Genomic DNA, 14534 nt, shown 5'->3' on the forward strand with positions numbered 1-14534 from the left:
TTAAAGTCAGGATGAGCATGGAAAATCTCCTTTATAAAGCCAGAATAGGGCTTTGCTTTTCTATTTAGTGGATTTTTAGTAAGATGAGCATTGTAGTGCTGCAAGCAACAATGCAGTGTCTGAGGGGGGAGTGAAACCAAACAGCATCAATCTTACAGTTGCAGTTCAGATAACATAAAACTTTAAGTAAACTTAAACTCAGTCTTTTTGTGTATTCATTTTATGAGTCAACCTGGGTGTTCCTGTCTGACTTGCAGCTATGTTGAGTGAGGCAGCAATATTTCCAAATCATTAAATTATCTGCAAGTGCTTTCCTCCATCAAGCATTCCTAAGCCTTTCTCTCTCTTTCTTTCTGATAAAAGCAAAGACAAGATTATTTCCTCTCCAAACACACCCCACTCAGCTACAGCTGCCGTATCTGTAGCAGCAAGACCATGCGCCCCTTCAAGCAGGAATGGATTTTCTTAGGTCAAGTGGAACCTATGCCTAATAAAAAATTCTGAATTGCTCGTATGAATTAATAAACAAGTCTTCTGTGCTGTTTTGTATGTACAACAACAGTTTTCAGATATGACAGAACAGCTACAAATGCTCTACTACTTGACCTGCAATGTGGCAGCAGAGTTTTGATTTACCAGGCCCCTCAGCCTCGACAGGAGACAGAATCCAGCAGCAGCTTCCGATGGTCCCCACTGACACTGGGATTTTGACAAGCTATTGACAAGGCACTGTGTGGATCAAGATTTCACTTACTACATGTTCATCATCCTCTGCTGTGAGATCTGCTTGCCTATATCCTAAAACCATTTTCTTGTTCTTTGACATGAGCTTACAATGCTACCTTAAAATACCAGACACAAAAACCATGATGAAGACTGCCCTAAGCAAAACTTAAGTGATAACAAGGAGGATCGTGAGTCTTGTGAGGTATTAAATAAATTTATCCCAACTGTGACAAAAATGCAAAGCTTTTCCTTCCACCTTCAAATATTGAGAGAATAGGTTTTATGAACACCAGGTGAATTAATTTCTAAAAGAAATCAAATTGTTTCTAAAATAAGTGTTCATCCTGTCTTGATGTGCAAATAGGATCATACCATGATTTTATCTTCATCAAACATAACTTTATACAATAAGTTAAATATTCAATCACAAAATTTTAGGACACACAGAACTTGCATTTTCTCACTTTTCTTGAATTATGACAATACAAATCATAAATGAAGATGGAACTGAGCAATAAGGCCATGTAATATTCCATTAGAATTTAGAAATTAGAAATGCTGTAGAAATTAGAAATGCTAATCGACATGCTAAAGGATATTTCTAAATACTTTGATTAACCTACTCACATTCTTAGTATACATCTAAATTTAGACTCAACAGTGAACTTACTGAGTGGTTAAACTCTCCTGAGCTTAAAGGTTTGAAGACTCCTTTTAGACGCCAAATGCTTTTTCACTGAAATTTCCTCATGCTGATCATTTTGTTTCACAATCTTGTTTCACAACAATATTTACATTTTTCAGATTTTTGGCTTTTGTTACATACACTTTATTTTGAGAACACAATGTCCCCCACTAAAGTCAGCTGTTGTGCTTTGGATCTCCCCAGATTTAAATATCTAATGTCATTCCTCACGGTCTTACACTATTCCTGTGACAACTGCTCCTTCAGTGGGGAATTAAACCTCCCTCTAATAACAAGGAACCAAAATACCAAGCAGCTAATACTAATTGCTAAATGTTTTATTTTTCCAACAATTTGATATTTAAAACAGATTAGGACAAAATTACCACAGCTATTCTACTTGCAAGAGATACTTCATTTTTAATTTGAGGAATGGGCCTTACTAAGTTGGCTGACCTTAACAACTCTGTGGGTACAAAATGTCCTTAAACTTTGTTCCTCTCTCTCATAACTATTTCATTTATTAATTATGTTTAGTGGTCAGCATAGCCTGGACATGACTGTGCAACATTGTCCAAGCTCCTTAACCAGCCACCCTCACAATTTAACCACCACTACAGGGTGTTAAAAGAGACACTGGTGAAAGATGCTGGACATCTCTGACTGTGCTGATGGTGCATTCACCATCAAGTCTAAGGAGTTGTTTACTGCAAATAAGGCAAGATCACCATTAACTCACACACTGTAGGATGCCAAGCCATTACCAGATTTTGACAACAGAAAGTGGAAAATGGTCGCTTTGCTGAGTCATTTCTGCTGTTCCTGATCTGTGTTTGTAAGATGCTGGGCTAAGGCAGTCTAATTCCGGTTTTATCCATAGAAATATTTTTTGGCACATTCATAAATAGACACTCTTTATGAGACAGACTTGGAAAAGACTCAAGAAAAAAGGTTTCACCATTGTATTGTGAGAACTCTCACTCATGACCCTCCCTGTTGTGTTGTGAACTAAGTCTCAAAGGCAGCAAAAACTGTTGTGAAACTTCTGTCCTTTATTGCTCCTGTTGTCTTGGACCAGCTGATTTTACATTTAACTTATTTTTTGATGCCTAATTGTTTATTAGGATGAAAAATCTTCAGGTTACTTCAGGATACAAAAATATATGAACCACCCTAATTTCAGCCAGGGTGGTCCTGACAGAAGCCAAAGATCATCTACAGAACGGTCTTTCCTTTAGTACTGACAGAGCACAGATGTTTGGGTCGGTCACATCCATGCTTCCGTCTGTCCGTGCCTTTCTGACCAGCCTGATGAGTCCACGGCATGGGGGACAGAAGGACACTCTTTATTCTGCATTAACACATGGGACAGAATATTGATCTCTTAGACAGCTTCCAGGAGTCACTCATATTGTGCTAGCAATTAAGGAATTAGAACTCCTAATTCTAAGGTATCCCCAGAAAACTGAGAGTTACATATGACCAATACCTGTGTTTTTGAGCCACTGCAGTGCAGAAATACTTCTCTATCACATTCATACTTACAAATAATGAAGCCATGGTAAAGACACACAACACTTACGTAGTCATGAAAAGCTTTTGCTTCACTCGAGTGTTCACATGTTTCTCGTCTTTCTGGAGCTGCACAGTAGAGATCCCAGAACACACTGCAAGGGAAGAGGTTACAGGGATGGTGAGAGTGTCACTGTGACGTTCATGTGCATTTTATGGCATACACACACCCCACATGGATGCTCCTATACAGGAACGTCACTTTCTCTACAAAGGATGGGAACACTCACCTCTAAGGAAGAATTTAGATCTGTAAATCATCTGAGGAACCAAGTCCTGCCACCTGAACTCTGAGGCAAGCAGTGCTGTACTCCTTTAATACCACTGCATTACACACCAAGAATCTGGTCTAATATGTACAACAAATATTACTGTGGGTTTAATCTTATCGCTCTGGCAACTGCTCAAATGACTTCCACAAAGTATGGGAAGGAATTAATTCCTAATAATATAAAAAAAAAAAAAAAAAGAAACTAGAGAGAAACCTGGGAATCCTTCCATGGTCAAGTTTCATGGAATCACAGCATTATCTGGACTGGAAAGATTTTTGAGCCCATCCAGCCTCCACCACCTTCCACTATCCCAGTTTACCCTGAGCCCCCTGGCCATGGGCTCTTCCAGAGATGGGGCAGCCACAGCTTCTGTGGACAAATGTCCAGTCTAGCTTAATGCAAAGCTCCCTGAGGATGTGGTGCCTGGGCAAGCACAGAAAACGGATGGGCACGTTCTGAGGTCATAAGGAGTGAAAGGAAGGGTATTATGGCAAATCATCCCATTGGTCTTCCCCCACAAACTCCTTCAACTAGAATTATATACCAATCAGTTCTACCACAAAGTTTCTGGAATGAAACTGAGTGTACGCTAGAATGAATTAATAATGTATTTGATAATAAAATTTGTTGGAGTTTCATTGCAGTTTTTTACTGGTTTAGACTTAGTCCTCTGCAACTTAATCTAGCACCATAATAGGGATTTATGGACAATTTGAACACTCTGCTGCAGACAATCAAGTATAATGCAGACATTAGAGATAATAGGGACACATTCTTGCCAGGCTTCCATCACACAGAAGAAGCTGTGAATGAATGGTCAAAGAAGGATACCCCACTTCCCATGCAGCTGTGGAAATCACTTGGGTTTAAATGGGACTGTTTCAAAACCTGTGAATTCCTGTACTCCTAACAGCTGGGCATATTCTCTGCACTTCTGCATTCCTTCAAACACAGGCTTGTTCAATATATTAGAATAATGAATAAATACCACAGCTACACAGCAGTGCCTATGAACACTCTTCTCCCCTGGGGAATTCTACGCACACAGCTATGGACTGCAAGCTGAGCAAGCTCACATCTACACAGGGTCTCTCTATTTACTGCATTTTCTTTCCAAATGAAAGTATTTACAATATGTAGAATGATCCCTTATCTGCAAAATGTGTTAGAAGGTGGTGAAGAAGGAAAGCCAGGCCACCTCCTTTCTTATCAATACTCTACGCACATTTTCTTTTTTTCTGTATCCAATATCCAGTATATTTTTATGCTATTTCCTTTTCTGTATCTAATTTTCTGTTATTTTATTCCCTAACAAGAGAATGTTTCTTAATCCTGATCCTCTTGTTCTTTTTACAGTGTTCACCCGAATCTCCTCCAGCAGTTGGCACTGGCCATCAACATATTCTAAAAAAATCAGAAGAAAACTGGTACTTACCACCACCAGGAATGCAAGAATCCTGGGGGCTCCCCCAGTGTGATGTTTTTTTCCCATCTTATCTAAAACAAAGTGATAAAAACAGAGATGTACGTTCTTGTGATCATTGTGACTAAAAAGCATTACGTAATTCAGATAGAAAAAGGATGAGGAAGAGAAGATTTCATGGTTATGAGACTCTTTATGGTCATCAATTTGGATGCCCTATTTATTTACTTTTTTACATTTCCAATAAATCTCTCATTTATTGATATAGCTGATACTTAAAATTAGCTCTTCTTATGCTAGGGAAGCATAATTTAGAATTTTATTCTTTGGGGTTTTTAAAAGTTGGCATATATTGTGTATTATTTTAAGATCAAATTTGCATGATTAAAAAAGTGATTATAAAGTACCCTTAAACCTGTAATCTTTTCCCATTTGGACAGGACTGATGCTGTGGATTCAGCAGGTGGCACTCTTCCCCCCACAGCCAGGGCCAACAGTGTTTTATAATCCTCAAGGAGTGCTTCAGTCACAAGTAATGTGGCAAAAGCAAGGCAGCACCACTGCCATAACCCAGCTCCCACCACCCAGGGAAAATGTACAGCTGACAAGCTGGCTAGCTGACAAGCTCTCCTCAACACTTGTACTGCCTGGGACTTCCTTCCCACCAAGGAAACTGGCTTTGTTTGATGCTGTTTTCAAAGGAAATGCAGATTAAGAACTCTCAGTTCCTGAATTCAAACATTTGCTGTTGATCAGGGAACCCATCAGACAACACCAATCACAGCAACAGCATCTGTCCCTCTGCAAAACTTCCCAAACATTGTACCTCAACTATAATCTCACAACCATCTTTTCAATGGCAGTCAGTAGCTTGTCCTGAAATCCAAAATCAATAGTTTGGGCTTTAATAAAGTCCACACAACACTGTCCAGATGAATGTCTCATGTCAGAACTTGGTGGATCTAAGGCACTGTGTGCACTGCAAATTCCTCCAGTTACAACAATACACGGCATCATTTCCTGTCAAACTGTTAAAAAAGGAGTTGTTAAAAGTACAAACCATATTTTTCTCTTGAGACAGAAGGAATGGCAGACAAGAAGGTTATTTTAATTAAATGCTTAAACAGACTTTATGAAAGGAATTAGATATATACATATACATACACATACACATATACACACACATATACACACACATGCACATATACATACATATACATATAAGTACATAAAAGCTTAATATTAAAAGTAGATACAGTATTCATACTGCCAGGGGCCTTCCTAAAACCAGCATTTTTCAGAGACTTAAGATTCTGAACTCCCACTTCATTTCCACATCCAGTTCTTGGGAAATTTAAACATATACAAGTTTTGTCAATAGCAGAATATATAGCTCATACACCTAAAAATGTTGTTTGGACTTATATGAAAATCCATATACAAAAATCTCAAACATGAAAAAAACCTGATGCAATTTTGATGTATTATATAAACACAACTATTCAAAAATAATTTTGTTATTTTTAATTGTTTATAAAAGATAACCTTGAGCCTATCACTTGAGTTGATAAAGCTGGCAGAATGAAAACCAATATCCCTGTCACAGTAGTTAATACACCAAAAACATATTTTACTAAGTTCCTGCTTAAGTGCTGGCAGAAAAAAGTGATGAACATTTGAAAGCCAAAGCCACTACAAAGGTACTACACACTCTTCAAATATACTTCTCTGAGGCACAGCTGTTCCTCATGTGCCCTAGGGAATGTACTTGTATTAATAATCAGGAACACACAGTACCTCTGAGAAGGTTCAAAATAACATAATGAAGAGATGCATTGTACAACCAAAATGAAAAAGGGGTTCCTGAAGCAGAAATATAGTTCACTTAGGGGTAAAAATTATGTTTGTGAAGAACACCCACATTATGTTTAAGCAGTGATTGTTTTCTTCAAAGCAGGGCCTGGTGAGGAAATTACCCAGTTCAGGTCTCTTGTGAGTCTTGGGACATACGTCATCCTGAGAAACTGATTGGGAGAAGGAAACTAAAGGGAATGTGGAAGTTTGGGACTCTTTTCAAGAATTTTTGTTTTGTTTTTTCAAAATATCCATACTTACGTCTAACATGGCAGATGTTGTCTGTCTGATCAATGAGACTTATCAAGAATAATTATTTACAGAAAAAAAAAATCTTCATTGATTGGCAAAGGTACTGGTAAAGCTCGTAGCCAGGGAATGATTAACTGGGATGCCCACCAACCTGGTCTAGCCAGGCTAATGGAATTATTCAAGGCTGGAAATTTGACTTCCAGGATAGAAGATATGTGGGATAAGGATCAGCTCTTCAAGGGAAGCATACAAAAGTCAAACTAGACATAAAGCATGACAAAAACACAGGGATGCTCAGGACAACCCTAAGTTACAGAGTATCACAGTGGACTCATGGATATCCAACTTCTTTCTATTTGCCTTTAATTTGGTTCCAGTCCTCTGAGCCACAGTCCCTGGCAGATGTGTGAGAGAGAGACCTTCACCTTCAAACACCACCGGCTGCCCTACAGCTCAGTCTCTGCGTGCTCTTCTTTTAAGCCCCAACACTCAGCTTTAGAGTTACCCTGAATTGTTCAACTTTAAAAGGAAACCCACCCAAACTGAGAGAGCATCCAGTGCAGCCCTCACCAAACTATTCACAAGAACTGTCAGCACATTTACCCTCCTGAGCTGCTAATTAGTGAGGGAAGAAAACCCACAGCTCATACCTCATACCCACTCTATGCACTGTTAATTGTCCCTGACCACTGTTGACCATCTCTTGATGAGTACAAGTCTTAATTTTGAAGATTTGATATAAGCTTATGTTTCATTGTTCAGACCTGAGAGCTTCTCTGTAACTCAAGACTCAATTAGTTTTAAAAGCTGAGTTTCAAGACACTGTATTTAATATTTTCAGGAAATCCAGATGTCACACCAGCTATGCTTCTGCCAACTGTTCCTTTTGCAAATACACCATAAAAACAAAGATAAACAAAATTTACCTTGTGCGATGCATTATTTATAAATGACAGCTGTTTTCTTGGCTTTCTGGAAAAGCCAAGATGATACTCTACATTATTTTATCTCTTATTTTTTATTTTATCTCTTATTTATCCAATGCTTTACCACAGAAATAAAACAATTGTCAAAAACATGCTTTGCTATAAACAAAATCCGATCCTGCTACAATTCTACTCTTTTTCCTTATCTCTGTTTTGTCAGTTTTGTGTAAACATCACAAACAACCCTCTGGATTTTCATTTTTGCCTCTTCCATCTTCAAAATGTCATCCCCAACATAATAATTTTATTAACTTTTGGAGGAGGATCAGTTCAAGCAGCAAATTTTCCTAGGACAATATCTTGCCTATTTTTTCTCAAATTCTGCTCACTATTCCTATTCCTACTACTACTACACTATTGTTGTTATTATTATTGTTATTATCTTATATGTTGTTGTCAAAGATTAAAAACAATAATAAACTCAAAAGACTTCAATGTGTTCAGCATACATTTATATCCTAGGGCAAAAGTAAAATGCTGAGGAGACATAATTTACTTCAACCCTCAAAAGATGCACATGAAGTGTTTGAAAAGACTCCTAAAAAAACCCCAAAACTACTGTGTAAAGGTAAAAATTCCGTTAGCAGTTGGAAGTGTTTAAAAAAGCAGGATCTAGTGGTTGTGGCCATCATTGATTCAACAGATGAAAAGAAGTGAAGTGGCTAAAAGCATGGTGAGAGCACAGAGAGATCAGCAGTGCTTCAGAGAAGGAGAACTAATAGTGTATGACAGTGGGATGTAAAATATATTTAGAAGGGCCCATCATTCACAATTGGAGATATCAATAGTAAGTTAAAAGGTCATCAATACTGAGTACCATTGAAGTGTTCTCCAACATGTCCACGTATTAGAGAAAATGGATTAATCTTCCCCGTTGTAGAATGGGGATAACAAACCCCATTTGTGTGGGTTACACAAAATCATGTAAAACGACATGCCAAACTGGGGTTCAGAGGATTAGGAACTGTGGATTGAGGCAAACTGATATCCAAGATTCTCACTGCTTATATTCCAGACCAAATCATATTTATTTCACTTGCAGGCCCATGGAAGGAAAAAAACTCACCTCTGATAAAAATGTCTGGGCTGATTTCTGGGCTCCTACATGGAGCAGATATTCATATACGTACAGTGCTAATCTGAAAAATAAACAGAAACGACAACATTTATTATTGTGCATTTGTTTGCTCCTCTTCTTCAGAAGTAAAGGACTATCACAAGTTTGAGGTACGCCCCAGTGCCTTGCACAAACCACCATGCACTGAACTTGCTAAGTCTACTACCTTTACCAGAATTTTTCAACTAGACATGTAGGACAATTTGACCAGAGGTGTTTAAATAGTCAGGAATTAAAACATTATTAAGCCCCCAAATTACTTAATGTCAACATTTGTAATATTTGGACAAGGGCCCAGTGAGCTAACAAGTGACCCAGCGCTGCTCTGAGCAAGCATGCTTACTGTAAAGAGGAGGAGGAGGAGGAGGAGAAGGAGGAGAAGGAGGAGAAGGAGGAGAAGGAGGAGAAGGAGGAGAAGGAGGAGAAGAAGGAGAAGAAGGAGAAGACATGTTTTATATATTTGCTACCTGTGCTATTTCTAAGAAGTAAAATGTATTTGAATGCACCTAGTGATATACAACTATTCTTATTTGAAACATTCTTACTATCCATTTTCAAAAACCCTGTAGATAATAACTACACAAATAGGACAGGGACAGGATCTGTCTTCCTGTTCAAAACCCCATGCCATGTTCTGTGTGACCCCTGTCATCATGGCTCTGATGGAGCAGTAATTATTGCAGTGATCCATCAAGTACAAAATTCTAAAATCTCAGAGAGGCCTTCCCCAAAAATGGTTCTCACTAGTTGTTTGTACTTTGTACATGCAATACATACACATGTTACTTTACCCTCTGTCCAACTTCAAAAGCAAAGATGTAGTTTTTTTCTCAAATTAAATATATATAATTTAAACATGTGACTAGTTTTAGTTTGAACTCTGTAAGTACTGTGGGGAGAGAGGATCTCTTAAGAGTTGACTTAATTCTTCCCAGTTCAACTACCATGCAAATTTTAAGCAATAAATGTTGTAGACTAAATCTAAGACAGATGTAAAAGACAGAGAAGAAACGCTTTTCTGCCACAGCCAATACATCCTAAATACCCAGCAATGCTTTAAAGCACCTCATTTGTCTTATGAGAGTCCCTTTCTTGTTCTTATTCAAACATCAAGCCCGCAGTCCAGATAAAAGGGTTTGTGTGATCACATCCTTCCTGCCCCGTAAGGAAAGTGAAACCGCACAAACCCCAGGTTTGCTGCGGGGGGTTACAGCACCCCCATGGATCTGCCATCGACTCAGAGCTTTGGCAAACAGGGCACCTTGATGCCCCCACTGACAGCACAAGACTTCAATGCCCAGCGAGATCTGTGCCTCCTCTCAGGACCTGCAGAGTGATCCAGCACAGCCCAACATCCCTGCCTGTCTGCACTGTCCCTGCTCCAAAAACACAAGATATTTCAACACTGCAACAAAAAGACAATCCTAACACTTTTGACCTAAACACAGAATGTGCTAATTAAACATGATGGAAACTGTTAACATCTCCAGCTCTCTGTAAATGCTGTTACTTCATGGGCTAAGCCAACCAGCAATGCAACGAAATAATGTTTAATGAGTGCATGGAGGGTAAGTGTGGCAGATTTCAGTAAAAGAATAGCCAAGCTTTAGGCTTCTAGATTGATCTAGCTGTGGTCAACCCCAGGCTGCCTAGGGTTGTGCCAGGACAGCTGGGACCACCTCTCACCAACAGATGTGGGATAGGAGCACAGCACAGAATAACTCCATTGGGTCTTACTAAGCTGTACGCCCCAGCCCTTGTTATTGTGCTGTCAGGAAGTCTTTATAGAATGTAACAATGTTATGGGTTCACTCGGAAATAAATGCATTTGCCGCAGAGATCAAAACAGAGATACTAATATTTCACTGTGTCACAGCCGAAAGATCAATGGGAAACTGAGGCTCTGGGCAAAGACAGCAGAGACGCCCAAAAAGGTACAACACTGTGTTACAAGGAGGAGTACCAAATGTACAAACTGTAACGGACAGAATAAGACAAAAACCAGGCTACAGTTCAAGGGTGTAAAATGAACAACTTAATAAACTATTTCACATCCTGGCACAAGACTAAGAAAGTACTAGTGAGGTGGTCTTCAATACAGAAAAGACTTGGGTTTGAAGTGACAATTTAAAAAGACAGTTTTTACTCATTAAACTGGTGTGAGAAATCGTGCAGAAGCAGCAAGCAGACATATGTTGAATTTTCACATTTGCATACTTGTTGACATCCCATGAGTAATGTGAGGAAAAAATATTTCCAATCAATTTATGACAATGCTGCAGCAATTTCTGCTGAAGACATGACACAGGCCAGAGCACTCCCTCCCTGCCAAGACAATTAGAGCACACATTCATCTGTACCCTGATGATATATTCACTCCATTAACAAACAAAAAAGGTTACTGTCTGACTCATGTTGCTAACCTGGTACACTTTGCCTGAAGTTCCTATTCTAATTGGACAAGGCATTCCTACATCCCACAAGCAGCTACTGAATTCCACAGAAAATAACCATTTAAGTTGTTCAAGTCAAGCATTTATCAGAATATTACCAGAAAATAAACAGTAATCCCTCTAACTGTGCCATGGAAATTGCATTCCTACTTTTTAAAGATGGGGAGATGCAATTAGCTTAATGAGAACTTACAACTCAAGCCTTGCAGCAGCAGCATTTCCATTGACTAAAACATGGTGAACTCACCCAATTCCAAATCAAAACACTAAGACTGCACATCTCCCAAGTGTTCCCACCACTTCCTCCGTCACTAAGAGCCATTATGCTGCTAACATCTGATACTGGATGTAAAAAAATGAAGTATCTATAATGGGAGCGTTCCAGATCTGAGCATCACCAAGATACTTATAGCATTTTTAGATTGTTAGGACACAATTTTTTGAAAAATCTTCCTGTATGGAGAGTTTAGCATATGGCACATCATCCATTGAACTTTTGATGGGTTCAAAACAGTAATTAAATAACTAGAAAATCAATATCCATAGATAATTGTAAGTTTGAGTGAAGCAAGAATGAAAAGCAATTTCATAGAAGAGATATTAAATATTATTCTCCATGTTTCAGAAGACCTCATGTATTCTCAAATTACTACTCTGAACTGCACAGAAAAGTAGCTTTTCTGTTGTTTTCAAGAATGTTTATAGGCTTCAGTTCAAATCCATATTTGATTTCAAATCCTAGGAATCTCACTCATCTCGCATCCAAACTACAAATCCCATTCTCTAAAACAAGAGCAAGTAGCATTGAATCTTAGCACATGTTTTAAGCGGGGTTTTCTGAACAGATTTTCTTGAATCAATCAATCTAGTACTTTAAAATCTTCTCCAAAGCTCCTGGAGGTGAGCTGAAGTTTCAACAAACACTGGTAAACAATCCTTCTGAGGAAGTTTATTTAATATGCCAAACCACGCTTTCTTGTCTATTTGGTCATACTGACAGTCATTTTTCCCCACTTCTCTCCCTCTGCTTTTAGCATATTTATATGGTAATATAATTTGCTCCTACATATTTATTTTTATTTAATTTTATTTAAAGTTTTTGATATTTATGTGTGTGTGTGTATATGTAGTCTTTTCCTACTCATCTCACCTGAGATTTAGGTGATTCAGTCTGCTGTCAACCACTCACCTGAGGGAGGACTGGACAAGAGGTCAGATAAGTCATGGTTTTGAATCAAATTCAAGCATTACTTGAGAAGTCCATGAAACCTTATCCCTGTGCTTAGGTATCTCCACGATGGGCCTTGATTTCCCTACACACCCTAGCACAAGCAGCAACCCCAACCTTCACATCCCACACACCACTGACATTTTGGGCTGTTCAGCCTCAGCCAGCAGGCTACACTTGCCAAGAGGCTCCACTCAGGCCACTCTACTGCTCCCTCTCTCAGCTCAAGATGTGATCTGTGTCACTGTGAATGCTCTGTGTCCCACCAGGAGTCTGACTGGTGCTCTTAGGAATGCCCAAGTATTCAGTGGAACCAACCACTGGTCAAGGAAACAGTCCTGGCAGAGATCCTCGATCTGGCACTGAAGTATCCTGAGAGCTCCTGCACTGCCCTGCAAATACAGCCAATGTAAAAGTGTGTTCAACATGATTCACACCCAGGTATTTCTCCCTCTCTCTGCACACAGCAGAAGACAACTTTCTTTGCACATAGGGCTTGCACCCAAGTGCTGTGAGGAATGGGGGCCTTACATGAGCCTAGTGGTACCTTCCCAAATAAGCTGATGCTTCTGCTAGGTCACCCCAGTTTCACAGACAGGGAAAGCCTTCACCCGGCACAGCTCTGGGCAGGCAGACCCACCTCTCATCTCTTTTCCACTTGACTCCTTGCAAGATGACCCCAAAAATTTGTTTCCTGAAGTGTGCCCACCCTCCCCCTGGTTATTGCTCTGACAGCACCATAAACAACAGCAGGCTTTACAGTTCACCCACATACTTGCAGCTCACACCTTGTTTGTGTGTCCTAATGTCACACGCTTTTGCTACTTAAACTCCTGCAGACTTCAAGCACTGGCACAACCATTTCCAACCACATGTTAAGTTGAGCACCAGTGTGTAACTAAACACTGAATAGGTATTTGGTATGCACTGATCTTTTGGGAAAGATCAGAGATGTGTGTCCTGTTAATGTCTGCAGTCTCCCCTACAAGCACTTAATCACATGGTTCTAAAGATTTTTATCTGCTAAGGATGCCTTGGTCTGTGCTGTTACACCGCAGCATTCCCCATACTGCTTTTATCTGACTCTGGTTGAATTTCACATTTATTTTTTGTCTCAAGTGTCAGCTTGTAGAAATTACTGCAGATACGAACTACTGCAGAACCAAAACACTCTTCTGAAGGTTCCATCTTGAATTGGACAATTTCCATCAATTTCCAAATTCTTCATCAAAAGGCAAGTTTTTTTGATGACCTCCAGAATTTCAAATAAAAAGCTGTCACTTTTACACCTATGTTTGGCACATATATTCCTCAAGATTTCCAGTAGCTTCACAGGCTTCCTAGTCCATGTTTAGGGAAAAAAAGTAACACATTTTATGAAAACATATGGATTTTTAAAGGTAGTCTCTAAGTAGTTTCTTGGGCTTAACTTGTATAAACTACACAATTCACCATAATTATAAAATATTCCAAGTGGCAGCTAAGAAAATAGTTACCTGACAAAATACATTTTAAAGTGTAAGCTGAGACTTTAATAAAAATACTTGAGATTCCACTTCTTCCTGATAGTCAAGGTGGTAACCTTGTCTTCCCTGCTGCTTTCAGTGGGACAGTAATGGGTTTTTACATGGTATTTTGTCCCTGGTATATAATTTGCCATATTTAATGAGTTTAATGCCATGCTCTGGCAGGAAGCAAAGGCAGCAGCAAAGAGCTGGCATGGAGAGAATCACCATCAGAGAGCAAAGCAGAGACCTGACCAAATGAAAATTTTAAAGCTTTAAAATCAAGAATTACTGATTGGTATATTACATCCTAAAGTATTACAGCTGTTCCTGAAGCAGCTACTTGCTCTGAGTAGAAAACACTGTCTACAGCATCCCCTGCAGAAGGCTGAGGAGGAGGAGGGAGCAGGAATGCACAGAGCAGCTCCCCAAGGATGAGCTGGATCAGCACTGATTGGACA

At 39.2% G+C, this 14534-nt stretch overlaps 1 protein-coding gene across 4 annotated transcripts in view; it reads right to left on the minus strand.

Moving 5' to 3' along the window:
• SSBP2 (single stranded DNA binding protein 2) overlaps positions 1 to 14534 on the minus strand; it is a 139510-nt gene that overhangs the window by 98152 nt on the left and 26824 nt on the right. For 3 of the 4 annotated variants that reach the window (XM_063423888.1, XM_063423889.1, XM_063423890.1), the window contains exons 2-4: positions 8837 to 8909; positions 4691 to 4752; positions 2994 to 3078 (exon numbers count right to left, since the gene is read on the minus strand). In XM_063423888.1, coding sequence (XP_063279958.1) covers positions 2994 to 3078; positions 4691 to 4752; positions 8837 to 8909 — 220 coding nt within the window. Of the gene's footprint in view, positions 1 to 2993; positions 3079 to 4690; positions 4753 to 8836; positions 9044 to 14534 lie in introns of those variants that run through there. The other variant, XM_063423887.1, reaches the window with a different exon arrangement.

Source organism: Prinia subflava, chromosome Z, assembly GCF_021018805.1.
Source record: "Prinia subflava isolate CZ2003 ecotype Zambia chromosome Z, Cam_Psub_1.2, whole genome shotgun sequence".
NCBI lineage: Eukaryota > Metazoa > Chordata > Aves > Passeriformes > Cisticolidae > Prinia > Prinia subflava.